This window comes from Pongo abelii, chromosome 21 (genome assembly GCF_028885655.2).
Source record: "Pongo abelii isolate AG06213 chromosome 21, NHGRI_mPonAbe1-v2.0_pri, whole genome shotgun sequence".
In the NCBI taxonomy this organism is placed as follows: Eukaryota; Metazoa; Chordata; class Mammalia; order Primates; family Hominidae; genus Pongo; species Pongo abelii.
In genome coordinates, this window is record NC_072006.2 from 21,386,059 (window position 1) to 21,399,763 (window position 13,705).

The 13,705-nt window shown below is 41.3% G+C and overlaps 1 protein-coding gene across 1 annotated transcript in view; it reads right to left on the reverse strand.

Annotated features, from left to right (window-relative positions):
• Nucleotides 1-8,436: 8,436 nt before the first annotated feature.
• Nucleotides 8,437-13,705, reverse strand: part of LOC100449533 (zinc finger protein 273-like) — a 52,671-nt gene continuing 47,402 nt past the window's right edge. Inside the window, exon 4 of the mRNA XM_054541681.2 lies at nt 8,437-10,716. Coding sequence (XP_054397656.1) covers nt 10,283-10,716 — 434 coding nt within the window. The 3' untranslated portion in view covers nt 8,437-10,282. The remainder of the gene's footprint in view (nt 10,717-13,705) is intronic.

Here is a 13,705-nt window from a genome sequence, read left to right on the forward strand (position 1 = left end):
GCTAAGATTACAGCATCTGCCCCGCTGCCACCCCGTCTAGGAAGTGAGGAGCATCTCTGCCTGGCCACCCATGGTCTGGGATGTGAGGAGCCCCTCTGCCCGGCCGCCCCATCTGGGAAGTGAGGAGTGCCTCTGCCTGGCTGCCATCCCGTATAGGAAGTGAGGAACATCTCTGCCTGGCTGCCCATCGTCTGGGATGTGAGGAGCGCCTCTGCCCGGCTGCCCCATCTGGGAAGTGAGGAGCGCCTCTGCCCAGTTGCCCAATGTCTGGGAAGTGAGGAGTGCCTCTGCCCGGCCGCCCTGTCTGGGAGGTGAGGAGTGCCTCTGCCCGGCCACCACCCCGTCTGGGAGGAAGTGAGGAGCACCTCTGCCCGGCTGCCCTGTCTGGGAGATGAGGAGCACCTCTGCCCAGCTGCCCCGTCTGGGAGGTGAGGAGTGCCTCTGCCCGGCCACCACCCCATCTGGGAGGAAGTGAGGAGCACTTCTGCCTGGCTGCCCCATCTGGGAGATGAGGAGCACCTCTGCCCGGCCGCCCCATTGGGGAGGTGAGGAGCGCCTCTGCCTGGCTGCCACCCCATCTGGGAGGAAGTGAGGAGCGCCTCTGCCTGGCCTCCACCCTGTATGGGAAGTGAGGAGTGCCTCTGCCTGGCTGCCACCCCGTCTGGGAGGAAGTGAGGAGCGCCTCTGCCCGGCTGCCCCATCTGGGAAGTGAGGAGCACCTCTGCCTGGCTGCCACCCCGTATGGGAAGTGAGGAGAGCCTCTGCCTGGCCACCACCCTGTCTGGGAGGAAGTGAGGAGCGCCTCTGCCTGGCTGCCCCATCTGGGAAGTGAGGAGCGCCTCTGCCCGGCCGCCACCCCGTCTGGGAAGTGAGGAGTGCCTCTGCCTGGCCGCCACCCTGTCTGGGAGGAAGTGAGGAGCACCTCTGGCTGGCTGCCCCATCTGGGAAGTGAGGATCACCTCTGCCTAGCCGCCACCCCATCTGGGAAGTGAGGAGCGCCTCTGCCTGGCCACCCCGTCTGGGAGGTGAGGAGCGCCTCTGCCTGGCTGCCCCATCTGGGAGGTGAGGAGTGCCTCTGCCTGGCTGCCATCCCATCTGGGAGGAAGTGAGGAGCATCTCTGCCCGGCCGCCCCATCTGGGAAGTGAGGAGCACCTCTGCCCGGCCGCCACCCCGTCTGGGAGGAAGTGAGGAGCGTCTCTGCCCGGCCGCCCCATCTGGGAAGTGAGGAGCGCCTCTGCCTGGCTGCCACCCCATCTGGGAGGAAGTGAGGAGCGTATCTGCCTGGCCGCCCCCTCTGGGAAGTGAGGAGCGCCTCTGCCCGGCCGCCCCATCTGGGAAGTGAAGAGCACCTCTGCCCGGCCGCCCCCTCTGGGAAGTGAGGAGTGCCTCTGCCCAGCCGCCCTGTCTGGGAGGAAGTGAGGAGCGCCTCTGCCTGGCTGCCACCCCGTCTGTGAAGTGAGGAGCGCCTCTGCCCAGCCGCCCCGTCTGTGAAGTGGGGAGCGCCTCTGCCCGGCCGCCCAGTCTGGGAGGTGTACCCAACAGCTCCGAAGAGACAGTGACCATCAGGAGCGGGCCATGAGGATGATGGCGGTTTTGTTGAAAAGAAGGGGAGGAAGTGTGGGGAAAGGAAGGAGAGATCAGATTGTTGCTGTGTCTGTGTAGAAAGAGGTGGGCATAGGAGACTCCATTTTGTTCTGACTAGGAGAAATTCTTCTGCCTTGGGATGCTGTTGATCTATGGCCTTTCTCCCAGCCCCGTGCTCTCTGAAACATGTGCTGTGTCAACTCAGGGTTAAATGGATTAAGGGCGGTGCAAGACGTGCTTTGTTAAACAGATGCTTGAAGGCAGCATGCTTTTTAAGAGTCATCACCACTCCGTAATCTCAAGTACCCAGGGGCACAAACACTGCAGAAGGCCGCAGGGACCTCTACCTAGGAAAACCAGAGACCTTTGTTCATGTGTTTATCTCCTGACCTTCTCTCCACTATTATCCTATGACCCTGCCACATCCCCCTCTCCGAGAAACACCCAAGAATGATCAATAAATACTTCATAAAAAAAAAATGGACCAATCAGCAGGATGTGGGTGGGATCAGATAAGAAAATAAAAGCAGGCTGCCCGAGCCAGCAGTGGCAATCTGCTTGGGTCCCCTTTTGTAATGGGGGAAGCTTTGTTCTTTTGTTCTTTGCAATAAATCTCGCTACTGCTCAAAAAAAAAAAAAAAAAAATCTAATTTTAAATAAACACTTTCTAACACATTTTACATTTGCCACACTTTGTGTAAGAATCTAATAACATTTTCTTTTTACAAACAAAGAAAAACAATGCTAACTGATGTAATCTTCTTACTTTTGGACAGTGTATGCTTCTTATCTTAATTAACTGATCTGAAAATTACACTGATAGGCAAATTCTCCAGTTAAAACCAAATTTTCAGTGCAATAAAAATACCAACTGTCTCATCAGAACCTACAAAGTACCATGTAAAATGATGTGGCATGAAGGCAACAGTGAGAAAACTACAGCCTTAACTCAGAAAAACTAAAAAAAAAAGGGCTGTGACGCATACATATTTGGAATACAAATAAGAAAAATGAAATTAAAGCTAGAATTTCCCTTTAAATTAATCAAGAGTCAGCTTGGTAGTCTGGAACAAAATGTCCACTAAACAAAGAATCAATGTTGGCCAGGCACAGTGGCTCATGCATGTAATCCCAGCACTTTGAGAGGATGAGGCATGTGGATCACATTACTTCAGGTCAAGAGTTTGAGACCAAGTGGCCAACATGGCAAACCCCCACATCTACTGAAAAATACAAAAATTAGCCAGGCATTGTGGCACACACCTGTAGTCTCAGCTACTCAGGGAGGCTGAGACATAAGAATCACTGATCCTGGGATGAGGAGGCTGCTGTGAGGCCAGATCCTGCCACTGAACTCCAGTCTGGGTGACACAGCAAGACTCTGGTGTCAAAAAACAAGTGTTATTTCTTCACCACTGATATATCTATATCTGACTTGAAGTTACAAATTAACTCCAGCAGGAATATTTATGGCTTTTCATGGAGAATCTATTACACAGCAAGCATTGTCATGTTTGTTTGATACTTTATATATAATGTCCTCTTAATGAAACCTGCGTACTATTCACCTGAAAAAATTAGCTCAATCAGTAAATAAATGTACTTATGTTAATTATAAATAGTGAAAGACACAATAACTAAAAAACAGTAGGCTTATATACAGTTCTCCAATTAAAAGAACAAAATGGAATGTTCTAACTAAACGAAATGTAACTTAATACACTTTGAAATTATATCTAAAAATTATTTTGTGTGCACTACTACATTTTATGAAAATCATTCATATAATTTCTGACCAGCTCACATGATGAATACTCCATACACTGTAAAACAACAAAACAAAAAGACAAGAAAGAAGAAAATTGTGGGTCTAGCATGAGTACCAGAGAAGTGAAAGAGATTTACATGGGGAGATGCTGAACCATGAACCATAAAATTTTACAGTAATGAATACAATACCAAGCAGAGTACAGATTTGCTTTCACCATTTTTGAGGTTTTTAGTTTTCTAGTTAATTAGTCACCTTAAAAGTTTTGTTTGTTCCAATACTGCTTTTTGTTTTCTGAAAATAGATACAAACTTTTACTGACACAAATACATTTATTTACTCCATACTTTCCTTATGCCAAAGGTTTATCTTTAAAGTAATTTATGTGTATGTCTAACTCTATGTAAATCAAAACTAAGTCTATATGTGTTTGCAGGCAGAGAGGCCACATGTTCAAAGAAAAATATATAATAAATTAAACAAAATTTATTTAGGGCTGGGCGCCATGACTTATGCCCATAATCCTGGCACCTTGGGAGTTCTGGGTGGATGGATCATTTGAGGACAGGAGCTCAAGACCAGCCTAGCCAACATGGAAAAACCCCCATCTCTATTAAAAATATAAAAATTAGCTGGTAGTGGTGGCATGAACCTGTATTCCCAGCTACTTGGGAGGCTGAGGAAGGAGAATCACTTGAACTGGGGAGGCGGAGGTGACAGTGAGCTGAGATCACGTCACTGCACTTCAGCCTGGGCAACAGATCAAGACTCTGACTCAGAAAAAAAAATTATTTAGGACTCAGAAATGTATGAATTTTATCCATTTATGTAATTTTTATTGTAATCATTAAAATGAACCTGTAGGAAATAAAAGTTTACTTGTACATTTTAAATTAACTGAAAGTGTATAATTAGATTGTTTTTAATACAGAGAATAAATTCTAGAGGTAATGAATGTCTCACTTGCCTTGATGTGATTATTACTTATTACAAGCCTGTATAAAAATATGCCATACCTGGCATGAATATTTATACATACTATGTACCACAAAATTTAAGAAAAACAAATTTAAAGACAAAAAATAGTAATTTAACCTACAGGAACAATATTCCTAAGCTTACTTGCAGTTTAAAGACACTGGCAAAAGAGATTACTGGAGGTCTAAGTTCCTCATATTACCAAATATATTAGCCCATTTTCATGCTGCTGATAAAGACATACCTGAGACTGGGCAATTTACAAAAGAAAGGTTTAATTGGACTTAAAATTCCTTGTGGCTGGGGAAGGCTCACAATCATGGTGGAATGTAAGGAGGAGCAAGTCATGTGTTACATGGATGGCGGCAGGCAAAGAGAGAAAACTTGTGCAGGGGAATTCCTCTTTTTGAAACCATCAGATCTTGTGAGACTTATTCACTATTATGAGAACAGCATGGGAAAGACTTGCCCCATTATTCAAGTATCTCCCACTGGCTCCCCCCCAAAACATGTGGGAATTAAAGATGAGATTTGGGTGGGAACACAGCCAAACCATATCATTCCATTCTGGCCCCTCCCAAATCTTATGTCCTCACGTTTTGAAACCAAACATGTCTTCCCAACAGTCCCCCAAAGTCTTAACTGACTCCATCATTAACTCAAAAGTCCACAGTACAAAGTCTCATTCGAGACAAGGCAAGTCCCTTCCACCTATGAGCCTATAAAATCAAAGGCAGGTTACTTCCTACACACAATGGGGGGTGCAGGCTTTAGGTAAATACAACCATTCAAATGGGAGAAATTTGCCAAAACAAAGCAACTACAGGCCTCATGCAAGTCCAAAATCCAGCACAGCAGTCAAATACTAAAGTTCCAAAATGATCTCCTTTGACTCCATATCTCACATCCATGCTGAGGTGGGAAATTAAAGAAAAATAAAATTAAAAAGAAAGAGAAATAAGTTTTCTTGTATTAGGCTGACTTGTCCCAGAGGCAGCAACAGGCACAGCCCAGACCCAGGAAAAGTCTTGATAATATTATCTAATGTGCTCTGGAGACTCTCCCAGCACTCCCTCAACACAAGGAGAAGAAAAACACATTTTCCTTTGTTTTATGGAATGAATTTGTAGATTCCTGTTCTCAGTAACTAGTTACTTCAAGTATTCTGTTTTATCTAAGTACAACAAAGGTCATGAGCAGCCTGAGTAGGCCTGAACTATAGCTGCCTTGGCACCATAGTGAAGGCTATAAGCCCATGTCCAGAAAAACCTAGATAGTGGACATCTGGGTTGCTTGGCAACAGTCATGTGCAATCCTGTCTTTGTCCTGCCTCTGTATCCCTGCTTTCACGCCAAAATAACCATCCTTCAAGCTAGCCCACCCCCTTTTGTGAAGTGTGTATAAAAGTCAGGTGCTGTCTTTTTTCCAGACCCAGTCTTTTGGACATCGAGTCAGCTGGGCCTGAGTGCACTCAATAAAGATTCTCCTGTTTCAACCTGAGGTCTCTCTTGTCCTCCTGAATCCCACAACAAGGCTACAGTGATGCAAAAGCTGGGTTCCCATGGTCTTGGACAGCTCTGCTGCAGTGTCTTTGCAGGGTACAGCATCCCTCCTTTCTACTTTCATTGACTGCTATTGAATGTCTGTGATTTTTCCAGCTACACAATGCAAGCGGTCAGTGAATCTACCATTCTGGGGTCTGGAGGACATGGCCATCTTCTCACAGCTCCACTAGGCAGTACCCTAGTAGGGATTCAATGTGGGGGCTCTGACCCCACATTTCTGTTAAGCATTGCCCTAGCAGAGGTTCTGCTTGAGAGCCCTGCCGCTGCAGCAAACTTTTGCCTGGACATCCAGGCATTTCCATATATCTTCTGAAATCGAGGTGGAGGTTCCCACACCCCAATGCTTGATTTCTGTGTACTGGCAGGCTCAACACCAAGTGGAAGGTGCCAAGGCTTGAGGCTTACACCCTCTGAAGTCATGACTTGAGCTCTATGTTGGCCCCTTTCAGCCATGGCTGGAGTTGCTGGGAGGCAGGGTACCAAGTCTCTAGGCTGCAAACAGCATGAGAACCCTGGGCCCGGCTCAAAAGCCCACTTTTTCATCTTAGGCTTCCAGGCCTGTGATAGATAGGAGATGTGGGGAAAAGAAACAGAGATCAAAATGGAGTTTCTTATGTCTTCCTTTTCTACATAGACACAGTAACAATCTGATCTCTCTTTCTTTTCCCCACAGGAGAGGCTGCATGAAGCTCTAACATGCCTGAGACATTTTCCCCATTGTCCTGAAGATTAACATTTGGCTGTTACTTATGCAAATTTATGCAGCCAGCTTTAATTTCTCCTCAGAAAATGGGATCTTCTCTTCTAGCACATTGTCAAGTTATGAATTTTTCAAACTTTCATGCTCTGCTTCCCTTATAAAACTGAATGCCTTCAACAGCACACAAGTCACCTCTTGAATGCTTTGCTGCTTAGAAATTTCTTCTGTTAGATACCCTAAATTCTGTCTCTGTAGTTCACAGTTCGACAAATCTCTAGGACAGGGGCAAAATGCTGCCAGTCTCTTTGCCAAAACATAAGAAGAGTCACCTTTGCTCCAGTTCCCAGCAAGTTTCTCATTGACATCTGAAACTACCTCAGCCTGGACCTTATTGTTCATATCACAATCAGCATTTTTGTGAAAGCCATTCAACAAGCCTCCAGGATGTTCCAAACTTTCCCACATTTTCCTATCTTCTTTGGAGCCCTCCAAACTGTTCCAACCTCTGTTATGCAGTTCCAAAGTCATTTCTACACTTTTGGGTATCTTTTCAGCAGTGTCCTACTTACTGGTACCAATTTACTGTACCAGTCCATTTTCACACTGCTGATAAAGACATACCCAAGACTGGACAGTGTACAAAAGAAAGAAGTTTAGTTGGACTTAACGGTTCCACGTGCCTGGGGAAGCCTCACAATCATGGTGGAAGGAAAGGAGAAACAAGTCACGTCTTACATGGATGGCAGCAGGCAAAGAGAGAGAACTTGTGCAGGGAAACTCCTCTTTTTAAAATTATTGGATCTTGTGAGACCTATTCACTATCACAAGAACAGCGTGGAAAAGACTTGTGCCATGATTCAATTACCTCCCACTGAGTTCCTCCCACAATGTGTGAGAATTCAAGATGAAATTTGGGTGGGGACACAGCCAAACCATATCACCAAATAATATATAATTACCATCTTTTACCTACATTTTTTAGTGAGGTGGGATAGGTTAAAGTTAGTGGCATAATAATGCTTCTTTGAATGAACAATAGTCTTAACATATTAAAAAATGTTGAATTAAAAAATTAAGTTCACATGTAATCTAAAAATTTAAAACTGTACTGCATTCTATTGCATAAAAGTACAATTAGGGCTGGGCACAGTGGCTCAAGCCTGTAATCTCAGCACTGTGGGAGGCCGAGGCAGGTGGATCACCTGAGGTTGGGAGTTCAAGACCAGCCTGGCAAATATGGGGAAACCCCATCTCTACTAAAAATACAAAAATTAGCTGGGCATGATGGTAGGTGCCTGTAATCCCAGCTACTCAGGAGGCTGAGGTAGGAGAATCACTTGAACCTGGGAGGCAGAGGTTGCAGTGAGCTGAGACTGCACACTGCACTCCAGCCTGGGTGACAGAGCAAAACTCCATATCAAAAACACATACAAAAAAAAAAAAACCCAAAACAATTAGTAAAATGATATACCACTAGTTAATTACCTTTAATTTAAACTAAAATTAAAAGTGTTTTCCTCACTGTAATGCAGAAGAATGTTATCCTGAACACCTACCTCATACATCATTGAATGTTATAAGTTAACCACAAAGAGTCTATTTGGATTTCCATGAGGCATCTTACATTTTAATGTCCTTCCTTATCCATAGAAAAGGTCATAAACGATTCCCACTTAATAAGAATTTTTCATATCTCTGATGCAGTAACAGCAGATCACAAGCTTTGATGTGTGTAATTTGAGAGTTGAATACCCTTATTTGCTTTTCAAAAAATCTATAATTTTTTCAATAAAGTATGCTTTGAATGTAATAACTCTCCAAAATATCTTCTACTCCTTTTAAAGTTATATACAAATAATTTTATTTAACAACTTTAGTTTTACATAAATTTCTGTACTCAAAACTCTGATTTTGAGTGGCATCTGAAGTGTCAGTGACTTAGGTATTTCTACTGTGTATTCTCTGACATTTATATTGACTTAATTTTGGATTAAATATGTTTTCAAATTTATTGCATTTGCAAAAATATATTTTAGTATGAATGCTCCTGTGTTTTTTAAGCTTTAGTTTTTGAAAAAACTGCCTTCCCAAATTCATTACATTTGCAGGTTTTTTAAACCCGAATATAAATTCTGTCTTGTTGAACAAAGTTTAAGCAACTGGCTTTAGTTTTCCTCTGGTACAAAGTGTGTGATAAGATCTATGAAACAAGTAAAGATACTACAATCATTTTTATATTTGTAATGTTTGTCTTCAGAATACTCTTCTTCACTTTAAAGGGTTACATTTCCTGAAAGATCTTTTGACAAAAATTGCATTTATAGTGCTTTTATTAAGTACAAACTCTCTGATGTTGAGAATGCTGTGAGCAGATATTAATGGCTTTTCCACAGTCTTTATATTGATATAATTTTCCTCAAGCATAAATGCTTTCCTATGCAGTAAGGTGTAAGCATTTGTGAAAAGTTTTCTCACATTCTTCACACTTGTAGGAGTTTTCTCCAGTATGAATTATCTTACACAAAATCAAGTGTGACAACCATTTAAAGGCTTTTTCATATTCTTCACATTTCTAGGGATCTTCACTGTTATGATTTATTTTATGTTTATAAAATTTGAGGTGTTGTCAAAAGCATTGCACTGATTTTCAGGTTTATAGAGTTTCTCTGTGGTATGAATGATCTTATGTATGTGAAGAATTGAGGACTTGTTAAAGGCTTTGCCACATTCTTCACATTGTAAGTTTTCTCTCTGGTATGAATTATCTTATGTTTAGTAAAGGTTGAGGACCAGTTAAATCCTTGGCCACATTTATCACATTTGTAGGTTTTTTTTTTCCAGTATAAATTATCTTATGTTCAGTAAAGATTGAGAATACCCTAAAGACTTTGCCACGTTTTTCTCATTTGTAGGGTTTCTCTCCAGTATGAATTTTCTTATGTCTAGTAAGGTGTGAGGAACAGTTAAAAGATTTGTCACATTTTTCACACTTGTAGGGTTTCTGTCCCGTATGAATTCTCTTATGTTTAGTAAGAACTGAGGACCACATAAAGCTTTTGCCACATTCATTACATTTGTAGGGTTTCTCTCCAGTATGAATTCTTTTATGTTCAGTAAAAGTTGAGAATAAAGTCTTTGCCACATTCTTCACATTTGTAGGGTTTCCCTCCAGTATGAATTATCTTATGTCTAGTTAGGTGTGGGGAATGGTTAAAAGCTTTACCACATTCTTCACATTTATAGGGTTTCTCTCCAGTATGAATTCTCTTATATCTAGTCAGGGTTGAGGAACAGTAAAATGCTTTGCCACATTCATGACATTTATAGGGTTTATTCCCAGTATGAATTATATTATGTCTAATATAAGTTGAGAACCAGTTAAAAGTATTTCTACATTCATCACATTTGTGGGGTTTCTCCCCAGTATGAATTCTCTTATGATTAGTAAGATCTGAGGGCTGGTAAAATGCTTTGCCACATTCTTCACATTTGTAGGGTTTCTCTCCAGTATGAATTCTCTAACGTTTAGTAAGGTTTGAGGACTGGTTAAAGGCTTTGCCACATTCTTCACATTTGTATGGCCTCTCCCCAGTATGAATCTCTCATGTTTAGTAAGGCTTGAGGACCAGTTAAAGCCTTTACCACAAACTTTACATTTGTGCAACTTCTTTCTAGTATGAGTTTTCCTATGTTGATTTAGTTATGAAAGCATGCAAAATGATTTTATCACAAATTTTACATTTGTAAAACTTCTTTCTAGTAAGAGTTTGCCTATGTTGATTTAGTTGTGAAAGCATGCAAAATGATTTGCCACATTCTTTGTGTTTGAAAGGTTTCTTTCTAGTACATCTTATCTTATGTCTATTTGAATTTAAAAATTTGTGAAAGACTTTTACATATCTATTACATTGAAATATGTTACTCTGGGTAGTTGTTAAACATTGGTTAAAATCATTATAATGTCCTTTGTGTACCTTACACTCATCCACACCTTTACAGCCTTTCTTTAATTGTAAATTCTCATGTCCACATTTTTCGTATCTTCTCAGTATCTTTTTTTGGAAAGAATCCTTTATGTCTTGCTCTGGCCAAAGAAGTTGAGGAAAATGAGAATACATAACTAAAAGAAATAAGAAAAACCAAATTACTCCACTTACTAGACTCAAATATACTTTATAAATCTAACCTATAAGATTATAGAAACCACAAAAGGAAGATGGCATAGCAAAATAGCACAGACTCAAATTTCTTCAGAGACATATATATATAACAAAAACATCCTGACCAAAATACGTTTGTGGAAGATTTAATGAGTTAAGTGTGTGCTGTGCTCCAGGTGAGAACAATGCAAAGAGCCACATAAAAAGAAAAAAAATTCCGTCACATTTAACAAACACAGCTCTTCCTGCTCCCCAATAAAACATAGGGCGTTTGGAAGTAAATTGCCAAATTCTTTTTTTTTTTTTTTTTTTTTTGAGATGGAGTCCCACTCCATCATTCAGGCTGAAATGCAGAGGCATGACCTTGGCTCATTGCAACTTTCACCTTTCAGATTCAAGCAATTTTCCTGACTCAGCCTCCTGAGTGGCTGAGATAACAGTCAACCACCACAACATCCAGCTAATTTTTTTATTTTTAGTAGAGACCGGGTTTCACCATGTTGGCCAGGCTGGTCTCAAATTTCTGACTTCAAGTGATCCACCCACCTCAGCCTCCCAAAGTGGTGGGATTAAAGGTGTGAGCCACTGCTCCCAGCCTCCTGGTTTCTTTTTTAGAACAGAAGAAAAACAGTGTCACTACATCTTTTTTTATGGCTTCTAGGGGCCTTTTCAGACACTGGTTTCTGTCTTCCATGATATAAAATGCTGAAAGAAATGGTGGTATAATTTTCAATGACAGTTTGAGTCTGCTGAGACCAAAGGTAAATGTTACAGCAACAAAGAGATGGCAGTACCACAGATAGGAAGAAGGTGTAGCAAGTGATTACTTACTATTAAGAAGAAACATAAATAAACTCCTTTATGAAAAAACAAAAAATTTTAGACAAGACACATCTTAAGAACATGTTTGAGAGACTCCCAGGATCTCTAGCCAAGATAATTGGTTTCAGACTATGCCAGGACAAAGCTACATTATAAAGATTGGGGAACACATATTTTTATAATTTTCTTATTATTGTACTTTAAGTTTTAGGGTGCATGTGCATAATGTGTAGGTTATTTACATATGTATACGTGTGCCATGCTGGTGTGCTGCACCCACTAACTCGTCATTTAGCATAAGGTATATCTCCTAAAGCTATCCCTCCCCCCTCCCTCAACACTGCAACAGTCCCCAGAGTGTGATGTTCCCCTTCCTGTGTCCATGTGTTCTCATTGTTCAATTCCCACCTATGAGTGAGAATATGCAGTGTTCGGTTTTTTGTTCTTGTGATAGTTTACTGAGAATGATGATTTTCAACTTCATCCATGTCCCTACAAAGGACACGAACTCGTCATTTTTTATGGCTGCATAGTAATCCTTGGTGTATATGTGCCACATTTTCTTAAGCCAGTCTACCATTGTTGGATATTTGGGTTGGTTCCAAGTCTTTGCTATTGTGAATAGTGCTGCAATAAACATACGTGTGCATGTGTCTTTAAAGCAGCATGATTTATAGTCCTTTGGGTATATACCCAGTAATGGGATGGCTGGGTCAAATGGTATTTCTAGTTCTAGATCCCTCAGGAATCCCATACTGACTTCCACAATGATTGAACTAGTTTACAGTCCCACCAACAGTGTAAAAGTGTTCCTATTTCTCCACATCCTCTCCAGCACCTGTTGTTTCCTGACTTTTTAATGATTGCCATTCTAAATGGTGTGAGATGGTATCTCACTGTGGTTTTGATTTGCATTTCTCTGATGGCCAGTGATAGTGAGCATTTTTTCATTTGTTTTTTGGCTGCATAAATGTCTTCTTTTGAGAAGTCTGTTCATGTCTTTCACCCACTTTTTGATGGGGTTGTTCGTTTTTTTCCTTGTAAATTTGTTTGAGTTCATTGTAGATTCTGGATATTAGCCCTTTGTCAGATGAGTAGGTTGCAAAAATTTTCTCCCATTTTGTAGGTTGCCTGTTCACTCTGATGGTAGTTTCTTTTGCTGTGCAGAAGCTCTTTAGTTTAATTAGATCCCATTTGTCAATTTTGGCTTTTGTTGCCATTGCTTTTGGTGTTTTTGACATGAAGTCCTTGCCCCTGCCTATGTCCTGAATGGTAATGCCTAGGTTTTCTTCTAGGGTTTTTATGGTTTTAGGTCTAACGTTTAAGTCTTTAATCCATCTTGAATTGATTTTTGTATAAGGTGTAAGGAAGGGATTCAGTTTCAGCTTTCTACCTATGGCTAGCTAGTTTTCCCAGCACCACTTATTAAATAGGGAATCCTTTTCCCATTGCTTGTTTTTCTCAGGTTTGTCAAAGATCAGATAGTTGTAGATATGTGGCATTATTTCTGAGGGCTCTGTTCTGTTCCATTGATCTATATCTCTGTTTTGGTACCAGTAACATGCTGTTTTGGTTACTGTAGCCTTGTAGTATAGTTTGAAGTCAGGTAGCGTGATGCCTCCAGGTTTCTTCTTTTGTCTTAGGATTGACTTGGTGATGCGGGCTCTTTTTTGGTGCCATATGAACTTTAAAGTAGTTTTTTCCAATTCTGTGAAGAAAGTCATTGGTAGCTTGATGGGGATGGCATTGAATCTGTAAATTACCTTGGGCAGTATGGTCATTTTCATGATATTGATTCTTCCTACCCATGAGCATGGAATGTTCTTCCATTTGTTTGTATCCTCTTTTATTTCCTTGAGCAGTGGTTTGTAGTTCTCCTTGAAGAGGTCCTTCACGTCCCTTGTAAGTTGGATACTAAGGTATTTTATTCTCTTTGAAGCAATTGTGAATGGGAGTTCACTCATGATTTGGCTCTCTGTTTGTCTGTTATTGGTGTATAAGAATGTTTGTGATTTTTGTACATTGATTTTGTATCCTGAGACTTTGCTGAAGTTGCTTATCAGCTTAAGGAGATTTTGGGCTGAGACAATGGGGTTTTCTAGATATACAATCATGTCATCTGCAAAC